Raw genomic sequence first — 14,972 nt, 5'->3', positions numbered from 1 at the left:
GTCAGCTATGTCAGACTGGTATACACTGGCCTTCAGGCAAGGGCATGTGTTGTCAGTGCTGTGTACCACTGGTTCAACATAGATAGAGGCACCCGCCAGGTTTGCTCGCTCTCGCCCTTTCTCTTCGCCTTAGCGGCCTGGGTGAGGGTAGATGCACTGTTTCGCTGCTTCCAGTGGCCTCCGAAGATCAGTGACATAATTCTTCATTTTTCCTACAAAATCCAGCTGACTCTAGCCCTCGAGCCCTGCAAATACTACATACATTTGGTACCTACTATGGTCTTTGCATGAACATGTCCAAGTCCTTCATCTTACCCATTGCCAATGCCCAGCAGTTATCTCATGGGTCCGGGACCTTGCGGGTGCTACCAGTGGGGTTCAAATACCTGGGCGTCTTTATCACCAAGAACAGAGATCTGTCATACAAAGCCAACCTTAAATCTCAGCTTGTGGGTTTGGCAAAGATGTGAATCTCTGGACCTCCCTTCTGTTATCCACGCTTGGCCGTTCGGCCATTTTCAAAATAGTTTAGCTGCGACGGCTCCTTTATCAGCTCCAAAATTACCCCTTGCCGGTAGAACAAAGCTTCTTAATCCATGGACAATGCCAGTATCCGAGACCTCCTGTCGGGTGAGAGAGTACCCTGGATTTCCCCTTAAAAATGTTGCAGGCCTGCCTTTGAATGTGCCATAGCCACTCTGGATCTGCTGTTATACTACAGAGCTGCTCACCTCATGGTACTTAACGATTGTGGTTGGAGGGGTTCGGGGACCTGGCCTATGCAGTGGAGGGGCGGATCATGGGTAAGAATGGCTTACCACACCTATTGTACGGCAGCAAAGCACTGCGGTCTCTGCCCGCTTCCACTTCAGTAGTGCTGTCTGTCTGGACAGCAGCTCTGAAGGCCATGGGTTGGGCAGACAGACTCACGTTGGCGACCCAGCTGTGGAGGGTGACCAGACTCACCCAGGTATCCGCACTTCGTGACTTTGCCAATTGGGATACCACAGTCACCCTGGAAGAAGTGATCCACAAAGGATCTATAAAGAACTTTCAGGAGCTGCAGGGGGACTATCCCATGCATCGCACTCTGAATTTCTGCCAGCTCCAGCTCCAACACGAGCCCGCGCCATACTTACCGACAAAGATTGCAATTCCACCCCTAAAGCCGAAAATCATACTTACCGACATTAAAGAACACTAGATTTCTACCCTCTATCAGACACTGCTGCGTAATCAGCCAGATCCCATGATAAGGATGAGGAAGACCTAGGTTTAAGAACTGGGGCTGCTTGATGGCGAGGACTATAATGCGGCAATGGCCACTCCCAGAGAAGCTGTGGTGGCCTCTCAGTTCTGTCTAATACAACTCAAAATGTTACATTGTACATAGGGGTCCCGCTTCGATTCCAATATCACCGGAGCATCTTTTGAAGTCCCAGGGGGCTGCTGACACCGGGAGCGCATTGGGCCATCGGGAGCACGCACTGGACAGTGCAAACTGCTGTCTGCTGGTGGCTGCGGGGTCGGGAGCACGCGAGCACGGGACTCCAACTCCCAGGAGTCCGTGCATGCCACACCTGTGCACGAGACCGCCCACCCTCTCACCGATCCGTTATTACAGAGCAAAGGGCCCGCAGCGCGGGACGCGCGCGGGAGAAGCCCGGGACAAGGGCGGGGCCATCTGCGGCCATCAGAGGCCAGAGGAGGTCGGGACGGGGCCATCCCCCTAAGTTTTGATCTAAGAGAGGAGGAAAAAATAACAAAGGTACTGATTTTCTTTGCCTGCCCCCCGCTTTCTCACAGGTCCTTCCCATTTGTCTCCATAGTGGACTCGTGGAACTGTCCTATTTATGTGCAGATGATGCTGATATGACCTGCAAGGGGGATACCAGAATATTCTCCCCCCAGAGTGACTTGTTCAGGGGAACGATGGATCGTTACATAAAGAGGGCAACTCTCCCCATTGTTATAGAATTAGAGAGAATAGAGCGATCCCCAGTCATGGAAAGCCTTCCTACTACGTGCTCTCCCTCACAGACCGCCAATGTTGCTCAAAATATATCATTACTGGATGAACTAAACATAATGTGTAAATCCACGTATGCTCCTGTGGAACCAGACAATGTTCAATTTACTCCCCCTATCCATGCTATAGTAACAACTACTTCCCGATCTAACAGTCAACTTCAACCAATTCATAGCACACAGGTCACTCCCCTTTTAACACGACCAAAAGAAAAATCGCTATCTGCAGTTACCCCTCAGATCATTATTGCTAAAAGGAAGAGAGAAGGGGCTAAACAACTGGGGAGTCAGGCCAAACATCAAAAATTAAACCCAAACCCCCTACCGCACAACACTCCTAGCAATGCCATATCGAATGCCCCTATCCATGCTTCTCTAATGGCCTCGATAGAAAGTATGATTAAGTCTATAATATCCCCGCTGATTGACAAAATGGCAAGCTTAGGGGACAGGCTCACGGGTGTTGAAGAAGCAATCAAGGCCAACTCACTTCTGGTAAAAACTATGGCAGTATCCACTCAGCCACAGCGCCTAGCCCCCAAAGAAACGTTTGAAACCTTCACACAAAGTAAGACCTCCCGCAACCAACTAGCAACCCCACATGTGAAAAGTTTTAATCCTTCTGCTTCAACTGTACGGAGTTCTTACCCTAGAGTAGGGCGAAACAGAGAATTGACATTACATAAAGGAAAAGCCGTTACTCATGAGAATATGTTATTTAAAACCGAGCATCTACACTTGCCGCCAGAGGCCGCTACTATTGTGTGTGTCCTTTCGGGAGTACCAGAACTTATAAAGGGGAAACACGGAAGTCATCTGGACCTAAGAAACAAGGTTGTGTTTTGGCTAACCAAAAATAGACCCCTACCTCCCAACATCGATGGCACCATACTAAATGTCAGAAGGGTGGGTTGGCTAGGACCTCTTCCTAAGGATATAGCAGGCGACTTGGTTCTTGTTAAATTCAGATCTAAACACGTTGTTCCATTTCTCCAATCCTGGCAGCCACAAATAGGAGATGGTCCTATATCTATCTGGAGCATAAATGACTTTTACCCTAGATCATTATATGTCCTGCCCAAATGTCAAAAAGCAGAGAGCAACCTTTTGATGGGCAGGAGTGGTCTTGTATCGAGTGGTCGTATCATCTCCACGTCTAACCAATTTGATTTACTATTTTGCTCTAAAATGATTAGCTGATTTATTTTATCGATTTGATTTTATTGTAACATAAGTAATTTTGATGAAATGCACGGATGTATTTTTATGTACTGTTTTATGATTTTTATATTGAAATCGAATAAAGCTAAGATTGAATTGATACATACCTCACGAGAACACAGCTGTTTAAAATGGGGCTAGTTTGCCCAGGGTGTTCGTTACCTGTGCTGCAATGATCCCCCAGGGGACCTGTTACACACCTTCTGGAGTTGCCTGGAGTTATTGCACTTGTGGGGAGGCTGCTGGAAACTTTGGAGATGGTACTAGGCTGGAGAATCCCCAGAGATCGAAAATTGATTTTAGTATACATTGAAGAAGACACAGGGGCAAAATGTAAAAGGGCACTGCTTTGACTGGGTATGCTGATAGACAAATAAGCCATTGCAAGGGAGCTGCGGCCCCTTTCCTAGACAGATGGGCAAAGGTTATAGATTATTGAATGGGCCTGGAACGGCCATTATACCAAAAACACTATAAAATTTTAAAGGTCTGGGCCATGCACCTAGGGATATGCCTTTAGCCGTGTCCACCTCGAACGTGGTCAAAAGACGGCGAGATACGTTCCTTCAAGGTCATATCCTGTTTGAATTTCGAAGGAATATTTCATGCTCAAGTTTGTCTTAAGCGAGTCTGACAAGCTCATTATGGGGTATTGTATTGTGACTGCAATTACTCAGTTTCATAGTGCTGACTGTTTTGTATTAAGCCTGTTCAAATCTCAATAATAAGGTATACAAAAAAGGAATAGCCACTACTGCCACATGAGTCTCCATCATCGCCAGTGTTTGGGAGTGTGAAGAAACTTTTGTAAACTTCATTATCAACAAAATACAGGTGCAAATCACACTTTGTAATATCACATGTTTCAGTCAATGCCACAGAATAGTTTAAAAGCCTCACCAACCAACGTTTTTAGCATGCTTTCTGGATTCCTGGAAGAAGCAGTATGAAGGGAGGAGCACATCAAGTGTTGAGGAGTATAGCAGCTTGGGCAACCAGGATCTAGTGTACACCCTTCCTCCCGCTAGACTCTGTTGTCCCAGAAGGGTCTCTCTTGTCTTCTCTTATACGAAACATTAATATGCAGCATTTCTGCTCTCTGTTACAGCACGTGTGGGAGCGGTTCAATATGTACTCAAACACCTTCCAGAGTTTTCCACTTAATTCCACTACTAAATTTAAAACATTCTACCAAGCCACAAAAGGCTGATCAATAACCATATGGAGCACTGAAAATAGGTTTTTGAAACTGAACCCTTGTACACTGAAGTGCTTTTCACAATTCCAGACATTTTGTATGCTCCAAGTCCGTCTCCCAACTGGCCTTCAGTTACGGGTCAATTGCCCCAAACTCGACACTGCTAAATCTGTTCAAAACCTGGGCATTTGGAAGGACCCAAAGCTCTCCTTCGTAGCCCAAGAGACAGAAGTAGTCAGAACTGTTTTTTACATTAATAGAATGTACTGTATTCTACCTTCGCTATAAGTATGGCTAAATATCCCAGTCGTAAATGTACTGGTACAGTCACTCTTAGATTATGGAATTTCAGTATATCTGGCTGCACCAAAACAAGTTCTGAATGCACAAAAACATGGCTAGATTGGTAGCAGATATGCTCAAAATTAATCATATCGGCCACTTTGCAGGACCTTCATTGATTTCCCATCCACAAAAGGCTCATTTTCAAATTAATGACTATCACCAATCTGCCTCTGAATGAACACTCCCCAGGCTTTTTGGCCTCTAAATGTCAGTGGCACCCTATGGGTCAGATCCAGAAATAAGCCATTCTGTCCTTGCTCGCAGTTCCCAAAACCAGATATGATATTTGGCAATCAAGCTTTTTCTTTGGAAGTCAATAAGACCAGATTTTCCTTTTCCTTGCTATGATAGCTTAGCCTTGAACACTCATCAAATAAAAAAACCTCATAAAGAGTTGCCTGTTCCAGCTCTTTTCTTAGATTTCAGGATTTTTTTGTTGTATTATTTGACCTCTCTATTGCACAAATAATCCTGGTTGTGTATATTCAGGGGTGTGGAATTCCGATTTGCCGACACCTAAAACATAGTGTTTAGGAGCAAGGACAACACGTTTTATGTTTAATTTGTTCACTGGACAAGCAGACCCAACCCCCTTCAGCACAAGCCCTTTGGCTGACAGTATTACAGTGTGCATTTTTCAAAGAGCACAGTCAGGTACTAAAGGCAGAAGATCTGAAATCCACATGTATATCTTATTCCAACCTGTTTATATGATTCATGAATACTAAAGTCTTTACTATTAGGATTGGTGCTCTATGGAAAAGCAGTGAGAAGTGAGCTTAAGTAGCATGATTTACAGTGGTCCTAGTATAAACATGGGTATTTATTTAAAAATGTGAGGCTACTTAGAATGCTTTCAAAATGCTGCCTGACAATATGCATATACATGTAGATGCATTATATGAATATTAATGGTTGTTTGCTTTCAAAAAAGAAACGTACACAAAAGAAAGAAACTTGATATAATTATTTTGGTAAACCATTGTTTAACTTTTAATACAATTTCTCTGAGGCATCGTGTTTTTACAACGATTAACATGGGGTATTTGTATAAACCCATTATGGGCAACATGAAAATAAACTAGGGGTCCAATTTTAGGAAGTCATAATAATAATAATAATATGAGTTTACAATCATAGGCTTGGAAACAGTAATCCTAGTAAAGGTTTGGGATTTTCATATGCGCAAATATACATGTGTACAATTGCTAATATGAAATCTGCTAAGTGATTGTAAATTCATCATGTCTACACTCCCTTTTCCCCCCACTATGGAAAAATGTTTGATCCAGCCCTTGTCAGAAGTAAATTTCCAACATTTCCTAAAGAAGGAAGAGATTATAAAGGAATTGACGAATGCCCTTAAACGTGTAAGTTTGCGGCTGTGCCCCCATCAGAAGGCATTCTAATGCTTGAACTACTGTTCCCTGCCTAATTTCAGTGTCCAAAAGTATATCAATGAAAATTTGGCAAAATCACAACCCTATAGGAAACCAAACCCTAACATATTATGAGCACTGTCATATCAGAGAGACTATTATCAGGACTCTGATATAATGAGCACTCTACAATAATATGTCAGCTTGCTGACTAGCACCAAATGTTACTTGTGGATTTGTGTTTACAGGACAAGTAGATTTAGGATGCTTCCCATCCCTTAGAAAAGTCCTTTTTTTATTTAAATATTTTATAAATTTGCATAGCCATGATACATTGTGCTTTACAAATAAAATTATAACACAACCATGTTCTCAATGACATTCACCATCGTCTGCAATTGTAAGAGTATATGCAGAGGCTCTTGTCAATCTTTGAATTTAGAATAGAATCTGTACTGTGCAGTAACAAAAAGTGAATCAAGTACACAAAATATGCAGGTATATGGGCCACACATTTCAGCTAGACAGTGCTACCAAGCCTGACATCATTATGAGTGACATGACTATTCGTGAGCCACCTGTTTCTTCTATCACACTTGATAAATAACCATCAGTAGTGGATTACCGAACACAACTAAGTGGCATGAAATAATTCCAAAGACAGTATAACACAACAACAACATATTAACCAGATGCACGTCCTTCTTGCATCTGTGTCAATCTCCATCTCAACAAGACAAATTCATGCCACAGAGTTAAAGGCGGGTCACCTGAGTTGCAAGACTTCCCGCACAAAAAATGATAACTCCCAAGGACTTCAATGGGTGCAATCCGCTGAAAACATCAGACTTCACCCCCTTTGTAAAGTCAAAAGGTATACCCATGTATATAGCGAACATCTGCCATTATTTGGAACACCCTCTCTTCTATTTCACACCTTTCTATCCTCCAGTCTCCCCTAAAATTAATGTTTCTCTTGCCAAATGCATCCCTACCCTAAGAGACCCATCTGGAAATGTTCTTTAATCCGCGCCTCACAGCTCTCCAAGACTAACACATATTCACCTGCAGGGTTGACGTTGTCATCTCATCCCCCGGACAACGATCGGCGCTTCCCCCGCCGTATTTGACAGCCCTTTCTCCAGTGTCAAACACCGACCTAGCGCACCGGAACCGGAAGCAGCTGCTGCAGCAGCAGCAACAGCAGCCGAAGAGATTAGCGAAAACTGGCAGTCAGAGCACGGGCAGTAACAAGCACTAGAGTGGTACGTCGCCTGTAGTCGGGCTCTGAGAGCGCCATCTTAGGTGTGGAGCGGTGACGAGCGACAGACCTGAAAAGGATGCCTTAAGAACGCTAGAGCTTCACAGCGACGTCTTGGGTGATGAAATTTACCTATTACAAGCTCAAGGTGACGGCGCAGTGTACGTCACGTGAAATTAGTTAGATAACAGTTGAGTTTCATAGTCGCTGCCCAGTGGCCAATGTCGACAGTTTGTATTTGCTCTTGGGCATCTTCAAACTGGGCTTTCTATATGGATCGTTAAACGTTTATGATAGTACACTGTAAGTTGAAGAAGACACTGATGCAGAAGCAACTTTAGGTAAGTCTTCTCAAGTTTATTGAATACACCACAGGAGTCCACGGAGCAGGACCAACCCGAGAACACCCGACAAGAGCACCGTTACCACCATACATTAAAAGTAAACATAAGGAAATCGCATGCAGGCAACTCTTGAAGGAAAACAAGTTTAGAGTACAGTACTAGGGGAAATGTGGAGATAAATGAAGGACTTGCAATGCAAACTACAATCATTACATCTTCTTTTTGGAGAAAAACAAGTGAATTAAAAAATCGTTGTACTATATTGGCACATAACTATTATGTGATACCATGGAAACAGTATCAGCTATATCTGTGGGAGCATTAGCATTCAGGTTATCTAGCAGAATATCTGAAGTGATTGCTGAAGAACTCTGGGAATGTTCTTGTTCTTCTACAATATTTATAGAAGTTGAAACTAGACACTGGTGCAAGTCACTGACAAGAGAGTCAACATTCCTTTCCTTAGTTGGTAGTATATCACCTAAAAATGTGAAACACCATCTGCATCATTCTCATGTAAATTTTTGTTTGATAAACTCTTACTCGACCGGTAAGATCACATCAGGTTGTGTCCCAGGCTCCCTTCAGCTAGGACAAATCACACCTATACTCAAGAAACCAGGGGCTGACCCCAACGAGCTCAACAACCTCAGACCTATCTCCAACCTTCCGTTCCTAGCTAAAACATTGGAGAAGTGCGTTCTCCAACAACTTAACAAACATATTGATTACTTCAATCTCCTCGACACCTTTCAGTTGGGTTTCAGGAAAGGTTTTAGTACTAAAACAGCGATGCTCAACATTGCAAATGATATCCACAGAGCATTAGATGAAGGTGAAGCCTGTTTCCATATCCTTATTGACTTATTAGCGGCATTTGACACAATAAACCATCGAGCTTTGCTTGAGACTCTTGAAGTGACGATCATGCATTAATGGCACAGTATTAGAAGGGTTCACTTCCTTCCTTCAGCACCGTATGCAACAGATTAAAATCAAATCCTGCCTCTGTGTACCAACACGAGTCAAACGTGGAGTCCCGGAAGGATCGATCCGCTCACCATCCCTCTTCAATCTGTTCATGGAACCCCTTGCAATTATTCTGAAACAAGCAGGGGTTCAATACCACCTGTATGCAGATGACACAAATATACTACAAAATCAAATCACCCACTGACATCCGACACCTCAATGGCACGTTAACCAAGATCCAATCCTGGTTTAACCCAAACCATTTAAAACTGAAACCGAACAAAACAGAATTAATACTGTTCTCTCCAATAAGTAAGCACCGATCAATTCAAAACTGGCACAAGGAGCTTGATGCTCTAAACTACTCCCTTGTCCTATCCGACTCGGTAAAGTCACTAGGCATTAGCGTGTATAATAAATTGTCAATGAAAGACCACATCAAGAACTCTGCAAATAGTGCGCTTTACTCTCTAAAACACCTCAAGAAAATTAAACCTTTCATTCCTTAAGATGATCTCAAGACAATTGTACAATCTCTAGTCCTTTCTAAACTGGACTATGGAAATGCCATCCTAACAGAGTCACCTAAAGCTCACCTTGCCCCATAAGGTCAGTCCTTAATATGGCAGCTCGACTCATAACTGATGTAAAAAGATTTGAACACACGTCACCAACCCTCAATGCTCTCAACTGGCTTCCCATGGAAGGTAGATGTATTTACAAACTGGCCTGCATTACACACAAGGCCCTTCACGCCCAATGCCCCAACTACCTAAACAGCAAACTAGCAAAACCAGGAAAATCCAGAACTCTGAGAAGCACCAACTTACTTCTTCTCATCCCTCCGAAAATGGGAAAAAAAACGACCCAGTGCCGGTCCTTCTCTGGTAACACACCCAGGATGTGGAACGCATTCCCCATTGACCTCAGATGCAACCCTTCTGTTGTATCTTGAGATTTACATTACCATGTAAATCAGCCTAGGTCTTCCTAGCTGCTCAGCCAGAGCAAGAGATGGTGACGGAATGTTGGTGTGCTTGTGATGAATGGAATGCCTGGGTGCCTGTGTGTATGAGTGTATGACAGTTGGAGATGGGCTGAGCAGCTAGGCAGGCTGCTCCTGGTGGGGCTGGCACAGGAGTCATAGGAGCTGGATGTAGAGTTGTACCAACTTGATCCCTGTTTGAGTTACAAGACATGGATTAATAAAGAAGACTTGAAGAAACCTACAACCTGACTACAAGTGTCTTCTTATGTAAAGTACAACATTATTTTTGGCGACGAGGACCAAGGACCAAGACCCAAGCGTACTTAAGGACTGAACACAAATCCAGAGACTCCTAAGAAAAATTTGTAACCAGCGTAACTTGTAAGAAAAAAAAAGGAAAGAGAAGTATGGAGTAAAAGGCAACTCAGCCCCACCAGTGTCCAGTCATCGGACGGCCCCAATCTGTTGCCTGATTTTACTCCATGGCCAAGACCTCAGGTATGGTCTGTATGTTAGGGTATGAATGGATTTTGTTTCACCCTACCACTTCCCTTGTAATCTGCAGTTTGGATGTATCCACTGCGCAATGGAACTGTGGCTGACCAAGATTAGAGTTATGGTCTAACTCTGTGAAGTAAGAAGCGCCTGTGGCTGTTCAAGAGTTGAGTTATGGACTAACTCAGTGAATGTTTTCACTTGTACCACACAGGAGCGGTGTGGTTGTACCATGTTCGCTGTCTTCATTGCGCATGGAAAGCAGTTTTTGCTTCAGTTTCTTTGTCAGCTTGGAAATACTGCTTGGCATAAAGTACTTTGTGTTAAGTCTAAGTGATGTGATGAATTTCACATGTGCCTTTCAGGAACGGTATGCTTCAATACTGTTTGGCGTTTTATAGCACAAGGATAATACAAGTATAGACATTATTTATTTTGTCTGGAAGTTTGGTTTTATTCTGACCAATACCTTTTGAACTTATGAGATCTGCAAGCGCAGTATCAGCGGTCCTGTGTAACATCAGCGCCTATGTACAACAGAGCGCCAAAGCATGACTGGGTCCCGCTACTGTTTTTAGGTCTCGCCTGTCGATGCGCATGCGCATCGAGCTTGCGAGCCTATTGCGGCCTAACCACGCTTTAACTAACAAGCAAGGAATCGTGGCGATTCCTTGCAGTGCCCGTGACTTTTAAGCTCAATGCGCATGTGCATTGAGCTTAAAAGCGCGTGCACAGCCGCCCGCATTCCTCCGACACCTTTGAAGTGAAGCTTAGCTTCACTTCAAAGGCCCGGCTTCTTCACACCCACATGCCGCTCTCGCTCTCCCCGCTCCGCCCCCTCCCCTGCCCGCCGTGTGACCTCGGCTTACACTCACCCCTCCTTTCTCCCCTTTAGGCTGCTTTCGGATGCTTTGTTCGCAGCTTGTTTTTAACAAAGCGTGCCTGCCTATGTTTACTTAAACTATCAGTTATGGCATCTGGAATACATTTTAAAGCGCATTCTTCTTATGTTTGGTATGCTGAGTATACACACCAGAAGAAAAAAATACCGGCTTTAGGTGAGTTTGTTTACTGATCAAGATATTAAAATACTGGCCATGCTGGTAAATAAAACTGCCCCTTCCTCCAAGTTTAGGTATTCTTGCTCCCGAGACCAACAGTAGGTGTTTTTAGAGGAAGGAGCAACGTAAAACATTGCTTGTCAGTTCGTTACACTCACATTTCAAAATTTATCAAGGCTTTATCAGTAAGAACGCACTGGTGGGCCGAACCGCAAGTATTTCTCACGAGAGGGGGCCGAGGGGCAAGGCTGTATTGGGGAATGTCACTAGAAGCACAACTGAAACGTGTGCGCACTTTGCAGGTCTGTGACGAAAGCTGAGAATTAGCTTACAGTCCCTGCAGCCTAGCTTTACAACTTTCACCAGAATGACGATAGAGCCGCACGCTTGCTTCCATGTCAGGGGCCTGGGCCGGGTAGCACAAAAACATAGGTAAACACTCGCCTGCCTCTAGTTATATGCTAGAAGTATGAAAGGCTGAGTGCCCGTTTACAATGCAATTGTATGCTGCACTTTGTAGGTGGTTGGTTTGTGCGGACAGGCACCCATCAGACTTTGTTTCAGGGACAGACGTGTAAATTCCTGCTAGCAGCCTGTAACCTAAGCAATTGAATCTCGCACCGCTTTGCAGTGGCCGAGGATTTGCTAAACTTGAATGCGATTTTAAACTCCCTCTATAATGGCACAGGCACATGCCTACATGGTTTCCCTACAGCATCACGATATGACTGAAAGGAGAAATCTGGTTTCAATGGGGCCCAGTGGAGAGTAGTTTGAGTGTGGCAGTCACTTGTAGGGCATTTGGAGAGAAGGTTAGTCTGTATGCAGACTGGCACATTCTGTAAATAAAACTAAAGGCATAGAGATATGTGCCCAGAGTGGTCTGAGCCAGTAATTTACTAGCTTTGTGCGTGGCGGTTATATTTTAAATTGAGTTCATTAGCCTCGGAGTTTTTTTTTCTTTTTTTTTGTCCTTATCGTCAGAAGTTTGAATAGGTGAGGGGCAGGGGAACAAACTGGTGACACCCTGTACAAACAAGCATTGGCATAGCCAATAGGTATCGCCTTTTTTAAGTTCTGACTGAGGAAGGCTTTCCAGCTAAGCTATACTGCCATGGCAACTGCAACACACATTGACACATATTGACAGCTGTGCTGTCTGAAATGTGAGAGCCATATCATTTTTAAGGGCCTTATTAAGAGTTCAGTGCAGCCAAACCTCCACCAAAAAGGGCTGGATGTACATTTCTCCATACTCGGAGTGCTATTGGTATCAATGCACTCCGAATACGGTGGACAGGGCACCCTATACCTTTTGGTGGATGTCCTATCTAGCATCCACCAACTCCAAATAAAGCTCTAAGGGCCAGATTTACGACCCTTTTTTGTGGCCGCAAACTGGAGATCCTCCTCCTGTTTGCGGCCGCAAAAAAGGGGAACATGAATTACAAATGCTAGTTTGTGAGTCACTGACATACTGTGAGTATGAGGGAAAATACTTTTTAAGAGCAGGTAGTGGTCCCAGAGACCACTGCCTGCCCTTAAAACAAGCACTGGCGTTGCCAATAGGTCTCGCAGTAGGAAAGTTGGAGCTATTGGTTATGTAAATGACAAAGGCCTTTATGTTTTTAAAATGAAAACAAAAATAAAAGGCATTGTTATTTGCAATTGTAATAGCTCCAACTTTCCTACTGCGAGACCTATTGGCAACGCCAGTGCTTGTTAGTTTAGAGACCAGGAGAGTTGTAGAAAAACTGATATATACTTTGGGCTTTAGCTTTGAGGATTTTTAGTGCTGCGCAATTTTCTGTTCAACTGCCACCCTGGTTTCAAATAAAAACTGGCACGAGCCTTGTAACTCGCGTGCCTACCTACTATCTGCTGATGTGTTGCCTGCGATCTTCTCTGTGAAGGGCCGTGCGTCATCCTCATTCTGACGTGCAGGGCTGTTGTGTATCTGGCGCTGCTGATTGTCTGAAAGGAAACGGAGGTGCACGTTTGCACCGTGAGCCTCTCTGCAGTGTCGGAGCGGACGTGCCGCCATCTTATGTTGAACTGCTGGGGTTCATTTTAGCGCTTTGCCATCCAAGTTGTACAAGTTATGTGTGACATCGCGCAACGTGATGGACCTTCTTCAAGTTATTTGGACATCGCGCAACGTGTTGGACCATCTTTTCGTCAGTCACCATGGAAACTCAAGTTTTAGGAACACAACAGGTCTTTGCCGCTGCCCGATACGAACAAACTCTTCACTCAAGTGTGGTATTTAGAACTATTGTGTTGCAGTCATGAAGTTTGCCTAAATTTCCACGTGCGCAAAGGAATTCTAAGCGCTGGAGCAGGTTGGAACATTCTTGCCGGCAAGCTTGGTGTGTGTCTTCTGTTGATGAGAAGCGGTTTCTGAGTTCAACTGTACCATTTGTGACAAAGATTTTGATTCTCTTTTACGATTGCTTAATGTTGAATCTATGTCAGCAGTGCCATCTGGTGGTTTTTGGCAGTATAACAGGGAAATATTAAAAACTTAGAACTAGTCATAGAGATTGTTGGAACACGTACTACACTTAGTTTACCATTGTTCTGTTATCTTTTAACTGATTGTGTACATTTAAGGCACGCATGATTCTAGCACTGTTCATATGGTGTATCTTTGCGATGTTGTATCTGTTGCATTTATATTTTGCAGCACAACTCGGGTGAGAGATCGCTCACCGGTGGGTAACGTAGTTGGGAAGTGTTCTTCTTTTATGGTTATGGTACTTGTATCCACCATGCAAATTTTGGTAGTTTGTGATGCCACAGTTTTACGCTATTTACAGCTTGGGGACATCTTTGTCTCTTGGAGGGTGGACATCACTAGTTTCCCCTTAGTTGAGGGTAGTTCTGGTTATGGTGGGTGGTCCCCATCATCTTGTGTTATGTGTTAGTAAGTCACCTTGCGCTGCACATTTTATGTTTGTATGTGTGTAAGTCGCCCCGCGCCTTACGTGTTGTTCTGTGTAAGTCGTCCTGCGCTTCAGATGTGGTTGTGTGTAAGTCGCCCTGCGCCTCACGTGTTGTCCTGTGTAAGTCGTCCTGCGCTTCAGGAGTTGTCGTGTGTAAGTCGTCCTGCGCGTCTCGTGTTCTGTGTAAGTCGCCCCGCGCTTCAGATGTTGTCGTGTGTAAGTCGCCCTGCGCTTCACTGTGTGTGTACCCTCTATGTGGTCCATATTGTGGTACACGTGTGTTTGTTGTGTTTGTTCACCCTTGAAGTTGGTTTCTGGGTTTGGGTGTTCGTTGTGGGGTATTACACCCTTTATCTCTTGTGTTTTTGGGAAAGGATGGGGTCTTTGTTAGTTGCATATGTGATATTTCTTTACATTGTTCCTTCCCTATCTGCAAATAAGTGATGATTTTTATTTAATGAATCTTTAATGAATCTTAACAACTTTCATTGTTTATATCTAATGAATCATTACAACTTTCATTAGGGAGGATGGGGGATTTTGTTGCATGTTTTTTAAATATGTCAGTACCATGCTCATCTTTTCTTATTAGCTTTGTTCTCTCTTTGGTGATGTTTGAATTTTCTTTTCATCCCTTAGTTATGGACATTTTCGCTTTTAGGTGTACAGTTCCTTTCTTTTGAGATTGCTAGTTCAGTTTTCATTTTTAAAGGAAAGGGATAATGTTGTATCTTG

General features: G+C 43.8%; 1 protein-coding gene across 2 annotated transcripts in view; it reads right to left on the bottom strand.

The window, feature by feature from the left end:
- VPS4A (vacuolar protein sorting 4 homolog A) overlaps positions 1–13,233 on the bottom strand; it is a 187,110-nt gene extending 173,877 nt beyond the window's left edge. The window contains exon 1 of one of the 2 annotated variants that reach the window (XM_078670988.1): positions 13,168–13,233. In XM_078670988.1, coding sequence (XP_078527114.1) covers positions 13,168–13,224 — 57 coding nt within the window. In that variant the 5' untranslated portion in view covers positions 13,225–13,233. Of the gene's footprint in view, positions 1–7,236; positions 7,370–13,167 lie in introns of those variants that run through there. The other variant, XM_078670989.1, reaches the window with a different exon arrangement.
- Between the last annotated feature and the right edge of the window lie 1,739 nt (positions 13,234–14,972).

This window comes from Lissotriton helveticus, chromosome 12, assembly GCF_964261635.1.
Source record: "Lissotriton helveticus chromosome 12, aLisHel1.1, whole genome shotgun sequence".
Lineage (NCBI taxonomy): Eukaryota > Metazoa > Chordata > Amphibia > Caudata > Salamandridae > Lissotriton > Lissotriton helveticus.
The sequence above is the reverse complement of the archived record's forward strand: the minus strand, read 5'-3'. Positions and strand labels throughout refer to the sequence as shown.